The sequence below is a fragment of the Rosa chinensis genome, chromosome 2 (genome assembly GCF_002994745.2).
Source record: "Rosa chinensis cultivar Old Blush chromosome 2, RchiOBHm-V2, whole genome shotgun sequence".
Taxonomy (NCBI): Eukaryota; Viridiplantae; Streptophyta; class Magnoliopsida; order Rosales; family Rosaceae; genus Rosa; species Rosa chinensis.
The window spans coordinates 71526488-71541232 of record NC_037089.1 but is presented as its reverse complement, the minus strand read 5'-3'; the positions used below and the strand labels follow the sequence as shown (position 1 = coordinate 71541232).

Genomic DNA, 14745 nt, shown 5'->3' with positions numbered 1-14745 from the left:
CCTAAAATCCAAATAACAAAGAAAAATGCCAACGAAAGAAACCACAGAGAAAGTTCAACATTTCTGGAAACTACTTGTACAGTCCTACCAAGCATGGAGCTCATTCATGCATATCATCCTAAAGTAGTAACACCAGAAAAAAAGAAAAAGAAAAAGATATATATGTATATCTGTGTGTGTGTTATTCAAAGGCGCGTCAGAATTACTAAGGGATCTGGTATAACTTAAAAGAGCATCCCCACTGCAAGAATATGCAGCTTATCGGCAATATTTTACTCACAAAAACCAAAACAGATGATAATCAGAAGAATCGAAGAGCACACAATTCAAGCACAACACTAGACACCAAAACACTCGAGGCAAGAACCACATATAGCTAACAAACAGCAGAAGAAAAAACCAATAAAAGGGCACATAACCTCATTCACAAAATCTAAGAACAAAAGAACAAACTATAGCAACTCGGAATATATATCAACTTCTACAGGCATTACTTTGTTCAAACACGTACGGTACGTGTAACGTATAGACATCACTCACTATATGCTAAGGCACTCTGAAAAGAAGGAAGTTCAAACAAGTAATTCTATTATTGCCAAAAAAAAAAAACAAGCAATTTCTATAGATCCAGAAGTAAGGGCCACAGAAAAAAGGGCCTCAAGTCCTGTTTACTCATTCCACAAATTTCTTGTACAATATTCACAGGGGAGAAAGAACTAGTCTCTCATATTAAGGAAACAACTAGTCTTGCACATTTCCAGCACACATGCATTGAAGTCAAGAAATCAATGAGTTTCATTAGCAGATTGCATATTAACCAGAAGGGCAGGCGGTCCCTCACACATCGCTCCTGAGCTTGCCGCACTAACAGCAAGTGGTTGTTGAAGCAGCTGACTGCCTCCAAATTCAATCTGAGCATTCTTTCGAAGGAACTGAACTAGAGAAGCAAGAACTGCGTCTTACACCAGAGCTGGCTTCGACGTTTGTCTCACTTGAACCATAGGTCACCTTGGCACCACCACATTGAACACCAGCAGCAGCTGAATGCCTACATGCCGCAGTATGCTCATTGCACCACTTGAAAAAATTGCAAGAGATTCCCTGCATCAACCATAACTTATCTACTAACCACTTCCATCCCAATTCAGAAACGCACAGTACATATACATGAGAGATTTTCACATATGTCTACTTGTAGCAAGATAACAGAAGAAGAGCTTTCTTAGACTATCAAGAACATCATTTTGCGTGGATATAAAAAAAAAAAAAAAAAAAAGAAGGTTCAGCGTGGATCTGTTATAGGATAGTGAGTCCTATAAAGAGTCTGGTCGCAAAGGATAACAATGGACGGCATGGTTTGTTATTTCATGCAGGTGAAAAACAAATTTTGTAGAATAGTAAAATGGCCTGTCCGTTGATAGAGTATATTAGAGCAGGAAAACCAGTTCTCAGACCACGCCCTTTATCACAAACCAGCGCTCCAATTGATGAAGAAACCACAAGATCTTCCCTAAATCAGCCAATTAGAGAGCCATTAACCAGTTTTATTACAATCCAAATGCATAGTACATGGAGATGAAAGATTGCAGTTAATAATATATCTTCAGATATACCAGTTTGTTCATTGTCCCGCCAAAGCAGTATACCATCCTTTGAACAAAATCAAAATAAAAAAACAAGCCAAAGAAACTGAAAGTTGAGATCAACATAAATCTTATAGCAAATGAAATTAAAGATGGTTAAAGAGAGTTGAGACAATGGCCACTAAGCAGTATATGCCTATACTACATGTAGTTACTTACCAAGGCAACCAATAACATCCACAAAAACTTAATTAAGGTCGTCATATGAATAACATCTAACATTCTAACCTTTGCTTAGTAGCACTTGATACACTAATTTGTCTAAGGTTATGGGCGAAGAACCAAGTGAACCAGCGGCCACTTTTGCTAGTCTCTTCCACTCCATGACCTTATTTTTCATTTCCTTACCCTTTTCTCCTACCATTAACTCTTCAACGAGTTTCTGTACTTCGTCTCTCTTCACATCATTACTGATCTCCATGCCAATACCCCACTCATAGCAAGTATAGCGACAGTTGATCCGCTGGTCAGCAACTAATGGCCAACAGAGCATAGGCACTCCTGCGGAAATACTCTCCATCGTTGAATTCCAACCGCTATGTGTTAAAAATGCTCCGACTGATGGATGGTTAAGAACTTTCTCTTGTGGGCACCAACTTGCTATAAGACCTCTTTCCTTTGTTTCAGCCACAAACTCGATTGGTAAAATCGCAGATTCACCAGCAACCAAATCAGGTCTAATAACCCACAAAAATGAAAGCTTGCTATTTGCAAGTCCCCAAGCAAACTCAATGAGATGTTGAGATGTCATGACCACTACACTTCCAAAGTTTACATACACAACTGAGTTTGGTGCCTTACCATTTAGCCATTGGAGACACTCAGTTTCTTCTTTCCGTAAACTGTATCCCAAAGACTTCAAACGGTGTTCCGGTATCTGATTGAGAAGTAATTGGAGAGGGCCAATGGCGTAAACAGGTGGAAGCATAGATGTAGTACTGGATAGAGCTTCCAAAACATCTGGCTCCAATGCCTCAAAAGTATGAACAATAACTGCCGTAGCTTTATGAGCTCCCTCCACTGCTTCTAAGGCAAAGTTAAACTTGAAGTCATCGGGGTTTGTAGTTTTCCAGCTACCTGGAAGATCCCTTAAACGGATATGTTTCACTCCCGGAACCCAGTCTATTACCGTGTCCAAAAATTCATTTGTCATACAGCTCTCATCTGCAACACTGGTGTTAAAAGAAGTACTTAATCCTCTGTTTATAATGTATACACAAGAAATATTCAAGCATAAAACTGGTAAGTTGTTCAAATAATGCTTTCATTACCTTTAAGGGGTGCAAATCCTTTTTCCACCAAAGTGGGAAATATTTTGAAGCTCATGAATCCAACTGCGGCCAAAGTAAAGAACTGCGCTATAGGAATTTCAAGTTCTTTGGCAACTGTGATGGTGAATGTCAGGAAGCCATCCGAGACAATGCCAGTCACCGGAAGATTTATATTGCCATTCAGTTTGTTGAGGAGGTTACGGAACGGAGCCAATAAATGTTTTCTGACGGATTTAAAGACCAAAGTGGTGTCTTGGGAGTCCTTTTCATCTGAACTCGGAAGGCCATCTGGAATAGTTTCAAACCGAAAATCAGGAAAGTGATCAAGAGAGTTGGGTCCAAGAGATTTAAGAAAGCGCCTGTGGTTGAACTCTGTGTTGACAAAGGTTATATGAAAACCTCTGTGGTGGAGGAGTTGAGCTAACTGAAGCATTGCCTTTATGTGGCTCTGAAATGGCAAAGGAATGCAGACAACATGAGGCTTATTGCCTACCGCTAAGGAACTCATCTTAGATAATTTTTTTTTTTTTTTTTTGCCAGAAGGAACTCATCTTAGATTGTGTATTCGTTCTTCACAGAAATGCATGCAGTACAGCTTTATAGGACTAAGAATGGTTTGGCACGGCTGTGTCTAATGATGATAAATGGTCAAATAATGTAGGTAGAAATTCAGTGCTGTCTTAAGAAAACAAGAAACAGACGTTATTGAATATTGAAATGGCATCACGCCATCATGCAGGCTGATGACTATATCAATGATGTATGTATATGATTAGAGTCACTCAAAATAGGGGAAAAAAAAAGGCGCTAAAATCCAAATAACAGAGAAATGCCAACGAAAGAAACCACAAAGAAAAAGTTTTAACATTTCTGGCAACCAAGTAAGGAGCTCATTCATGCACATATCATCCTAAAGTTGTAACAACAGAAAATATAATCTTCAAAGACTGGAGCATCCCAACTGCAAATCCTTACCTTTGACTGTCCTCCCCACGCCAATTAAGCCCAGACCCTCTCGCCACGGCCACCACTCATCCGGCGGCAGAAACTCACCCTTGCAGTCGTCGTCGTCGTCATCCGCCAGGTCAGCGAAATCATCGTTGATCCCCTGCCGCTCCATTATCATCGCCTTGGTCAAGTCACACGACTGGGGCCCCCATCAGAACTCAGTGCTGCAGATGGGATTGACTGCTTGGGTCGAGAATTTGACTGACATTCTCGTCTTCTTTTTATAATTAGGGAAAAGTTTTTTGTTTTATGTACCCATGTGGAATTTTTGTGGGATCCCAATGGGGGCACATCATCATATAACAGCCATGTCAGCCATTAACCGCCACGTCATCATTTGACAGTTTTTTTTTATTAACGAATTTGTTAACCAAGGTATGAAATTGTCTTTTTTTTTTTTTTTTGGAGAAATAAGGTATGAAATTGTCTCTTCTTAAAAAAAAAAAAGGGTATGAAATTGTCTAACGGAAGAATAGTAATCTATTTCTCTAAAAAAAAAAAAAAAAAAAAAAGTATGGTATGAAAATGTAAAAATTTGAAGGTTGGATTTGAAATTGAAAATAATCCTCTAATTTGGAGGGGTATTTTGTAATTAATCCCTACTAATTAATTCCACAAATTTCTAGTACGACACTCACAAGGAAGAAAGAACTAGTCTCATATCTAAAAAACTAGTCTTGCACATTTCCAGCGCACATGCATTAAACTCAAGAAATCAATGTGTTTCATTAATAGATTGCATATTAACCAGAAGAGCAGGCAGTCCCTCACACATCGCTCCTGAGCTTGCCGCACTAACAGCAAGTGCTTGTTGAAGTAGCTCACTGCTTCCAAATTCAACTTGAGCATTGTCTTGCACAGTATGCTCATTTTACCACTTGAAAAACTTGCAAGAGATTCCCTACATCAACCACCAACTTATCTACTAACCACTTCTATCCCAATTCAGAAACGCACAGTACACATACATGAGAGATTTTCACATTTGTCTACTTCTCGCAACATATATAACACAAAAAGAGCTTTCTAGGATTATCAAGAAAATCAATTTTTGTGGATATTAAAAAAAATAATTAAAAAAAAGTTCAGTTTGGGTCTGTTATATGATAGCGAGTCCTACAAAGAGTCTGGCAGCAAAACAGAACAATGGACGGCATGGTTTTGTTATTTCATGCAGCTGCAAATCAAATCTTGCAGAATAATAAAATAGCCTGCATGTTAATAGAGTATATTACAGCAGGAAAACCAGTTCTCAGACCATACCCTTTATCAAATACCAGCGCTTCAGTTGATGACGAAACCACAAGATTTTCCCTTAATCAGCCAATCAGAAAGTCATTAACCAGTTTTATTAAAATCCAAATGCATAGTACATGGAGATGAAAGATTGCAATAACCAGTTTCTGTTCATTGTCCTGCCATATACCATCATTTGAACAAAATAAAAAAACAAAGCTAAAGAAACAGAAAATTGAGATCAACATAAATCTTATAGCAAAAAGAAATTAAAGACGGTTAAAGAGAACTGAGACAAGGGCCTCTAAGCAATGTATGCCTATGACTACATATAGTTAATTACTTAGTAGCACTTGATATACTAAATTGTCCAAGGTTATAAGCGAAGAACCAAGTGGACCAGCGGCCTCTTCTGCTAGTTTCTTCCACTCCATGACCTTAGTTTTCATTTCCTTACCCTTCTCTCCAAATATTAACTCTTGAACAAGTTTCTTTACTTCATCTCTTTTCACATCATTACTGATCTCCATGCCAATACCCCACTCATAGCAAGTATAGCGACAGTTGATCCGCTGGTCACCAAGTAATGGCCAACAGAGCATAGGCACTCCGGCAGAAATACTCTCCATAGTTGAATTCCAACCGCTATGTGTTAAAAATGCTCCGACTGATGGATGGTTAAGAACTTTCTCTTGTGGGCACCAACTTGCTATAAGACCTCTTTCCTTTGTTTCAGTCACAAACTCGGGTGGTAAAATCGCAGATTCACCAGCAACCAAATCAGGTCTAATAACCCACAAAAATGAAAGCTTGCTATTTGCAAGTCCCCAAGCAAACTCAATGAGATGTTGAGGTGTCATGAGTCATGACCACTACACTCCCAAAGTTCACATACACAACTGAGTTTGGTGCCTTACCATTAAGCCATTGGAGGCACTCAGTTTCTTCTTTCCGTAAACTGTATCCCACAGACTTCAAAGGGTGTTCCGGTATCTGATTGAGAAGTAATTGGAGAGGGCCAATGGCGTAAACAGGTGGAAGCATAGATGTAGTGCTGGATAGAGCTTCCAAAACATCTAGCTCCAACGCCTCAAAAGTATGAACAATAACTGCCGAAGCTTTATGAGCTCCCTCCACTGCTTCTAAGGTGAAGTTAAGCTTGAAGTCATCGGGGTTTGTAGTTCTCCAGGAGCCTGAGAGATCCTTTAAACGGATATCCTTCAGTCCCGGAACCCAATCTATTACCGTGTCCAAAAAATCATTTGTCATACTACTCTCATCTGCAACACCCATGTTAAAAAGAATTACTTCATCGTCTGTTTATATTTTATACTGAATTATATGCAAGCAATTAACCATAAAACAGGTAAGTAATTCAAATATTGCTTTCATTACCTTTGAGGGGTGCAAATCCTTTTTCAACCAAAGTGGGAAATACTTTAAAGTTCATGAATCCAACTGCCGCCAAAGTAAAGAACTGCGCTATAGGAATTCCAAGCTCTTCAGCAACTGTGATAGTGAATGGGAGGAAACCATCTGAGACAATGCAAGTCACAACAGGAAGATTCATGTTGACATTCAGTTTGTTGAGGAGGTTACGAAACGAAGCCAAGCAATGTGTTCTGACGGCCACACAAAGCAAAGTGAGGTCTTGGTTGTCATCTTCATCTGAACTTGGAAGACCATCCGGAATAGTTTCAAACCGAAAATCAGGCAAGCAATCAAGAGAGTTGGGTCCAAGAGACTTAAGAAAGCGTTTATGGTTGAACTGTGTGTTGACAAAGGTTATATGAAAACCTCTGTGGAGGATGAGTTGAGCTAACTGAAGCATTGCCTTTATATGGCTCTGAAATGGCAAAGGAATGCATACAGCATGAGGCTTATTGATTACTGCTATGGAACTCATCTTGGTTTCTGTATTAGGTATTCACAGTTTCACACAAATGTTCTCACAAATTTTGGAGTGGCTCTATCTTGTGAAAATGTGGCCTATAAAGAGTCACTCTAGGTAAAAATCAAAATGTGGCTTACAAAGAAGAATCGAATCTTATTGAATACTGAAACGGCATCCTGCATGTTCTTAAGTATGTTTTATAATGTATATGGTAAGAGACAATTATAACAAGAAGAAAATCCAAATAGTGAAGAACAATGCGAACAAAAGAAGCCACAAAGAAAAGTTAACAATGCTGGCAACTTCTCTAACCCCATGATGCAAGTGAATCTCCCTAAAAGAGATATATTTAAATTGGGTATTTATCATCACTTTTTTTTTAATATATCAATCAAGCAATCCCATCTAGTATTGGACCTCACTCATGTATCTTGATCATCCTAAAAGGGTACGTAAGCACGTAACAACAGAAAATACTCAAAGACCTGTCAGAATCAAGGGCACTTCTCTCTATAACCTAAAAAGCATTTCAACTGCAGCTCATTGGAAATGTTTCATTTTTTTATGAACTAAAACTGAGGATAGTCTGAAGACTACAAGAGCACACAATTCGAGCGACTAAGCACCAAAGTGTGGCCAGAACAAAATAACACAAAGTTTTCATTCAAAAATCGAAGGACCAAAAGAACAAGTTGAGGCAATTCAGAATATCAACTCCTTTTGGTCCTTTATTTGAACATGTACTTGTACGTGTAATGTATGCAAACATGAGACATATCGATCACTACATGGCTATGGTCCTCCAAAGAAGAACATCAAACGAGCAATTTCTACTGAGAATAAAGTCAGGATCAAACAACAAAGGCATCCAGTTCTGTCTACTGGTTCCACAACTTGTAAAATATTCATAGGCGAGACTACTCCCATCTCATAACATGCAACATAAAACTGGTCTTGGCAATTTCAAACAGAGATGCATTACCCATTAGTCAAGAAATTAATGTGTCATCAGCAGATTGCATATTAACCAGCAGGACACTACTAACCCGATGATAGCTTGCCACACTTATAGCAAGTGCTTGTTGAAGCAGACCGTCCTCCAAATTCAAGTGGAGCATTGTTCGAAGGAACTCAGCAATCTCCATGTCCAGTGCCCTGCTTTTCCGCACTAAAATCAGGAAGAACCGGTACTTGCACCATAGCTGCGTTGAACCATAAGTCACCTTGGCAGCGTCATGTTGAACACCAGCAGCTGCCAGTGTGCTCCTTGCACCATAGATGCCTATATTAACCAAATAATTTATCTCTTCCCACCTGCATCCCAATTCAGAAGCACACACTACATATACATGACAGACTACACATTTACCAAATACCTTTATCTACTTGTACCATAATTTTGAAAAACAGATTTATAGGGATATCAAGAACAGCATTTCATGTGGATAAAAAAAGAAACCGAAAGTTCTGTGTGGGTCTTCTATATGACAATGAGTCTAATAAAGAGTCTGGACACAAAGAATAACAATGTACGGAATGGTTTTGTTTTTTCATGCATGTACAAATCAAATCTTGTAGAATAGTAAAATGGCCTGAACGTTAATAGTGTATATTATAGCAGGAAAACCAGTTCTCAGACCATACCCTTTGTCATAAACCAGCACTCCAATTGATGAAGAAACCACAAGATCTTCCGTTAATCAGCCAATTAGAAAGCCATTAACCAGTTTTATTACAATCCAAATGCATAGTACATGGAGATGAAAGATTGCAATTAATAATATATCTTCAGATATACCAGTTTGTTCATCGTCCTGCCAAAGCCGTATACCATCCTTTGAGCAAAATCAAAAAACAAAGCAAAAGAAACTGAAAATTGAGATCAACATAAATCTTATAGCAAATGATATTAAAGATGGTTAAAGAGAGTTGAGAGTTTGGCCGCTAAGCAGTATATGCCTATACTACATGAAGTTACTTACCAAGGCAACCAATAACATCCACAAAAACTTAATTAAGATTGCCATATGAATAACGTCTAATCTTTGCTTAATAGCACTTGCTTAACTAAATTGTCTAATGTTATGGTTGATGAACCAAGTGGAGCGGTGGCCTCTTTTGCTAGTATCTTCCACTCCATGACTTTATTTTTCAGTTTCTTAGCCTTCTCTCCTACCATTAACTCTTCAATGAGTTTCTGTACTTCGTCTCTCTTCACATCATTACCGATCTCCATGCCAATACCCCACTCATAGCAAGTATAGCGACAGTTGATCCGCTGGTCACCAATTAATGGCCAACAGAGCATTGGAACTCCAGCAGAAATACTCTCCATGGTTGAATTCCAACCGCTGTGTGTTAAAAATCCACCAATTGATGGATGGTTGAGCACTTGGTCTTGGGGACACCAACTTGCTGTTAGACCTCTTTCCTTTGTTTCAGCTACAAACTCAGGTGGCAAAATTGCAGATTTACCAGCAACCAAATCAGGTCTAATAACCCACAAGAATGGAAGCTTGCTATTTGCAAGTCCCCAAGCAAACTCAATGAGATGTTGAGGTGTCATGACCACTACACTCCCAAAATTCACATACACAACTGAGTTTGGTATCTTACCATTTAGCCAATGGAGGCACTCGGTTTCTTCTTTCCGTAAACTGTATCCAACAGACTTCAAAGGGTGTTCCGGTATCTGATTGAGAAGTAATTGGAGAGGGCCAATGGCGTAAACAGGTGGAAGCATAGATGTAGTGCTGGATAGAGCTTCCAAAACATCTGGCTCCAAGGCCTCAAAAGTATGAACAATAACTGCCGAAGCTTTATGAGCTCCCTCCACTGCTTCTAAGGCGAAGTTAAACGAGATGTCATCAGGGTTTGTGGTTCTCCAGGAGCCTGAGAGATCCCTTATACGGATATCTTTCACTCCCGGAACCCAGTCTATTAACGTGTCCAATAATTCATTTGTTATACAGCTCTCATCTGCAACACCCATGTTAAAAGAAGTACTTTATCCTCTGTTTATACTGTATACGCAAGCAATATTCAAGCATAAAACTGGTAAGTTGTTAAAATATTGCTTTCATTACCTTTAAGGGGTGCAAATCCTTTTTCCACCAAAGTGGGAAATATTTTGAAGCTCATGAATCCAACTGCGGCCAAAGTAAAGAACTGCGCTATAGGAATTCCAAGTTCTTTGGCAACTGTGATGGTGAATGTCAGGAAGCCATCCGAGACAATGCTAGTCACCGGAAGATTCATATTGCCATTCAGTTTGTTGAGGAGATTACGGAACGGAGCCAAGCAATTTCTTCTGAGGGAATCACAAAGCAAAGGGATGTCTTGGAACTCCTTTTCCTCTGAACTTGGGAGGCCATCCGGAATAGTTTCAAACCGAAAATCAGGAAAGCGATCAAGAGAGTTGGGTCCAAGGGATTTAAGAAAGCGCTTGTGGTTGAAGTCTGTATTGACAAAGGTTATATGAAAACCTCTGTGGTGGAGGAGTTGAGCAAACTGAAGCATTGCCTTTATATGGCTCTGAAATGGCAAAGGAATGCAGACAACATGAGGCTTAGTGCCTACTGCTAAGGAACTCATCGCTTTACCAAAATCTTCTCTTATCCACCGAACCCCAAATTTGTCTTCACAATTCCAGAGAGAGCCTTACCCGCCGAACGACAAGGGTCAAGGCTCGGCTCGTCGGACAGGAGAGCTACGTCAGCAGCGGGAATGAGCAATCCGGTGACGACGTCTCGCCTTGTCAGTCCACAGCTTCCTCGAGGAAGAAGAATCGTCTTCGGATTCGCGGTCGCCGGACAACGACGATTATGACTCGGTGTCGGATCGTGAGTTTTGTGATCGTCGGCGAATGCAAATGATGAAGAAGAAGCTCCGGTGCACTTCAATCGTCCTCTAGTAAACGATTGTGAGGATCCAAGCAGGGTGACTGAGAGCTGACCCTTAAGGCCTTAACTCATCGAATGAGGGCTGAGAGTACGAGATGGGCCTAGTTGTTTTCACTGAGCAGTAACCGTTGATAAGTTATAATTATAACATTGTAAAAATGATAGAGTTCGATTATCACTTACATATATAAATGTTTGATAGCTAAGGGTTTATTTTATAGAAAAAAAAATGTAAAAGTAAAATGGAATTGGAATTAGTCTACTCATTTTATTTCATAGTATCTTTATATAGAGAAAGAATTACAATAGAAATATCAATTACAATGATGACATTAAATGTTGATTGATCTGTAATCCTTGCTGATTGATGGCAATCGCTAATTTCTTTGATTCTCTCTCCGTCAGTCACTTTGACGAAGGCACATAATGTGTTTTTCTTTAACACTCCCCCTTGTGCCAAGTCAAAGACAAAATAGTGCATGAGTTGTTTTCTTACTAAAACCTTGGCAAGTAACAATAAAAACCCTATAGAACAAAAAATTAATACACCTTGATCGAAGGAAAGGAGCATAACGCACGTTTTACATTTGAGGATGACATGTGTGTGTTAGACTCCCCCTGATGTCTACACCTCCCCCTGATCCTTACATTAATCAAGGAAGATTGGAAAGTCTTCGCATTCCTATGATTTTCACATGTTTCTCAAATATGGCCTTAGGCAATGATTTGGTGAAAACATCTGCCACATTCTCCTCAGACCTTACTTGATTCACTTGAATCTTGAGGAGGGCATGTTGTTGCTGATTGTAGAAAAACTTTGGCGATATGTGTTTTGTATTATCAACCTTGATATATCATAACTTCATCTATTCGATGCAAGTTGCATTATCTTCATAAATGCAAGTAGGCTCTTCAGTGGTAGAACTCAAACCACTAGTCCTTCGAATATGTGTAATGATAGCTCTTAACTATACACACTCACGAACTGCCTCATGTAGAGCAATGATCTCTAAGTGGTTCGAGGAGGTAGCCACAAGGGTTTTGCTTGGTTGATCTCCAAGATATCGCCTTGTTCCCAATGGTAAATTAATACATAACCAGTTTGAGAATGACCTTATGTGTGAAATTGTTTTTCACACAGATATCCGTGTGAAAATGTTTTAGTTTTTACACAGATATCTGTGACTGTTGTTTATGCACACGGATTTCCGTTGATATTGTTATTGTATAAATTATTGTGGGCCCCGTTATGCTCATTTCACACGGATTTATGTCAGTATTTCTATTTCACACGGATATCTGTGGCTTTTAACTACAGTAAATCCGTGTGTGTTGTTATTTTGCTAGTAGTGTATACACCTATACTTTTTCACACGGAATTTTGTAGCTAATTGTTATTTTCACACAGATATCCGTGTGAAAAGGTTTTAGTTTTTACACAGACATCAGTTACTGTTGTTTATTCACACGGATTTCTGTGTGTAGTCTCCTTTTTGGCTTTTTCACACGGATTACTGTGTCAACATTTTCACACGGAAATCCATGTCTATTACTCATTTCACACAGAAATCTGTATCAAATACTTATTGTAACGGAAATCCGTCCCTCCATAATTCACATAACATAAAAAATTAATGATTTCGAAATAAACTAATTTATAATACATACAGAAATCCGTGTGAATTGTTTTTCACACAGATATCCTTGTGAAAATGTTTTAGTTTTTACACAGATATCTGTGACTGTTGTTTATTCACACGGATTTCCGTTGATATTGTTATTGTATAAATTATTGTGGGCCCCATTATGCTCATTTCACACGGATTTCTGTCAGTATTTCTATTTCACACGGATATCTGTAGCTTTTAAATACAGTAAATCCGTGTGTGTTGGTATTTTGCTAGTAGTGTCAAAACATCATGTTAGTGAGCTACAAGACCTTCCCCTTATAGTATTGAAGGGTGACTGAGACTTTAAGCTTTTAGAAGCTTTAGATACTTCCTATAGGTGTCTTAGAGTCTACTTAACCAGCCATTTTGGGTACCAAAAGAGCTTTACACAAAAGAACCAGTTTATGCAGATTTTCAGTTTTCAGTAAAATCTGACCCAGTTGCATTCATTTCAAAACTGGAGCTAAACCGTTGAGAATTTGGGGTCAGTTTCTTCTAGAGAAATATATTAGACACATATATGAACATTTCAGAATTTGAATCACCCCAAAAGCATTTTTCTAGAATTAGTTATGCAATTTTGAAATAGGTGGACATAAGCTATTATTTCTGGAGAAAACCTGCACATTGTTTTACTTTAGCTTCTGAAACCTTTCCTCTTCACATGGCTTCACTCAAAATTCTATAACCATTTCATTCTTACTGAGTTGATTGTTAAACCATCTTCTTTCCAAAATTTTCCAAGAATCACCTCAAGTATTGGCCAAATATCATTAGCTTACAATCTCCCCTTGAACTTGACATTGCCTTAAGTCATGTCTGAATACTAGCATACATCATATATATACATAAAATTGATCAACTGGAGAGTGCACTGCGAGTTTAAAACACTTAAGTTATTTAAATTCAACTGATTAAGAATTTTGTCAATAATGTCTGCTTAAAGCAACCTAAGAACAGTATGGTGAATAAACATAAACATCACCTTGCAACAGGCTAATATCACATGAATTTCTGCTACAGTAGCAGTATAAGCATACTTTGTGTTATAAATGCATTCAATCACAGGCATGCTCGAAGTCCTACCAAAATTTCTAAATTAATAGAAATAAAGCAAATTATATTCCACTATAAAATTTTATCACAATCTGCATCATATACATATTGCCATTCAATGAATAGCAACTGAAAGTTGTACAACTTGATTTTGGCAGATAATTAATTAGATAAAATCTTAATAATATAACTGCATTTTATTGATCATATCACAACTTAAATAACAGAACTACTAGTCAATACTAACTTGTGAGATAAAGCTGGTACAACTTGATTTTGGCAGATAATTAATTGGATAAAACCTTAATAATATAACTGCATTTTATTGATCATATCACAACTTAAATAACAGAACTACTAGTCAATACTAACTTGTGAGATAAAGCTGATATGTTCTTCAGCATCAAATAGTGTCTGCAATGCCCATATTTGCAGCATGTTTCACAAATTCAGCCACTGGTAAAGCCTTAGTCAATGGATCTGCTAACTGCTCTTTTGTTCCAATCTTTACAACTTCAATTTCATTATCTCTAACACTTTCCCTTACTGCAAAGTACTTGACATCAATGTTTCTGGAACCTGAGGACCTCTTGTTATTCTTTGAGAAAAAGACTGCTGATGCATTATCACAATAAATCACCATAGGCTTTTCAATAGAACTTATCAATTTCAAATGAGAAATAAAATTTCTCTGCCATAATGCATGACCTGTTACCTAAAAAATGGCAATGTATTCAGCTTGAAAAGTTGATGTTGCTGTCAAGGTCTGTTTGGTAGTCTTCCATGAAATGGCTCCACCTACTAGAAGAAATATATAACCAGATGTTGACTTTATGTCATCCATGTCTGATTTGTAGGATGCATCTGTATAGGCCTCCACTTCCAGTTCTTGTTCATTTAATTTTCTGTAAACTAGCATGTGATTTCTGGTTTTCTTCAAATATCTTAGTACTTTCTTGCCTGCTATCCAATGCTCATGACCTGCATTTGATTGAAACCTTGAAAGCATGTTTACTGCAAATGAAATATCGGCCTTGTACAAATTTGAGCATACATCAAACTCTC

General features: G+C 38.2%; 2 protein-coding genes and 1 pseudogene across 4 annotated transcripts; all 3 read right to left on the bottom strand.

The window, feature by feature from the left end:
* Window positions 1–567: 567 nt before the first annotated feature.
* LOC112189715 (7-deoxyloganetin glucosyltransferase) lies at window positions 568–4311 on the bottom strand. Of its 3 annotated transcripts, none has more exons than XM_040515038.1 (4): window positions 3890–4311; window positions 2915–3202; window positions 1872–2807; window positions 568–1101 (listed from the first exon to the last, which is right to left on the bottom strand). In XM_040515038.1, exons 1-4 carry the CDS (start codon window positions 4038–4040, stop codon window positions 1067–1069), a joined length of 1410 nt encoding a protein of 469 aa, XP_040370972.1. In that variant the 5' UTR covers window positions 4041–4311; the 3' UTR covers window positions 568–1066. The 3 variants fall into 3 exon arrangements, with proteins under 3 accessions (XP_040370972.1, XP_024184832.2, XP_024184831.2); XM_024329064.2 differs by having other exon boundaries at window positions 2915–3362; window positions 3890–4307; XM_024329063.2 differs by lacking the exon at window positions 3890–4311 and having other exon boundaries at window positions 2915–3502.
* A 1100-nt stretch (window positions 4312–5411) lies between these two features.
* LOC112189714 lies at window positions 5412–8231 on the bottom strand (annotated as a pseudogene).
* Window positions 8232–8721: 490 nt separating this feature from the next.
* LOC112189716 (7-deoxyloganetin glucosyltransferase) lies at window positions 8722–11036 on the bottom strand. The gene is made up of 2 exons (XM_024329065.2): window positions 10139–11036; window positions 8722–10031 (listed from the first exon to the last, which is right to left on the bottom strand). The coding sequence occupies exons 1-2, from the start codon at window positions 10644–10646 to the stop codon at window positions 9091–9093; spliced, it is 1449 nt and encodes a 482-aa protein (XP_024184833.1). The 5' UTR covers window positions 10647–11036; the 3' UTR covers window positions 8722–9090.
* Between the last annotated feature and the right edge of the window lie 3709 nt (window positions 11037–14745).

Excerpts from the sequence above, each read along its gene's own strand:
- LOC112189715 (XM_024329063.2), bottom strand. The coding sequence starts at position 3,422 with ATGAGTTCCTTAGCGGTAGGCAATAAGCCTCATGTTGTCTGCATTCCT. Across the intron at positions 2,808-2,914 it reads AGGATTTGCACCCCTTAAAG|ATGAGAGCTGTATGACAAAT; the intron begins GTAATGAAAGCA and ends CCAGTGTTGCAG. Across the intron at positions 1,102-1,871 it reads TCAAGTGCTACTAAGCAAAG|GGAATCTCTTGCAATTTTTT; the intron begins GTTAGAATGTTA and ends TGGTTGATGCAG.
- LOC112189716 (XM_024329065.2), bottom strand. The coding sequence starts at position 10,646 with ATGAGTTCCTTAGCAGTAGGCACTAAGCCTCATGTTGTCTGCATTCCT. Across the intron at positions 10,032-10,138 it reads AGGATTTGCACCCCTTAAAG|ATGAGAGCTGTATAACAAAT; the intron begins GTAATGAAAGCA and ends TGGGTGTTGCAG.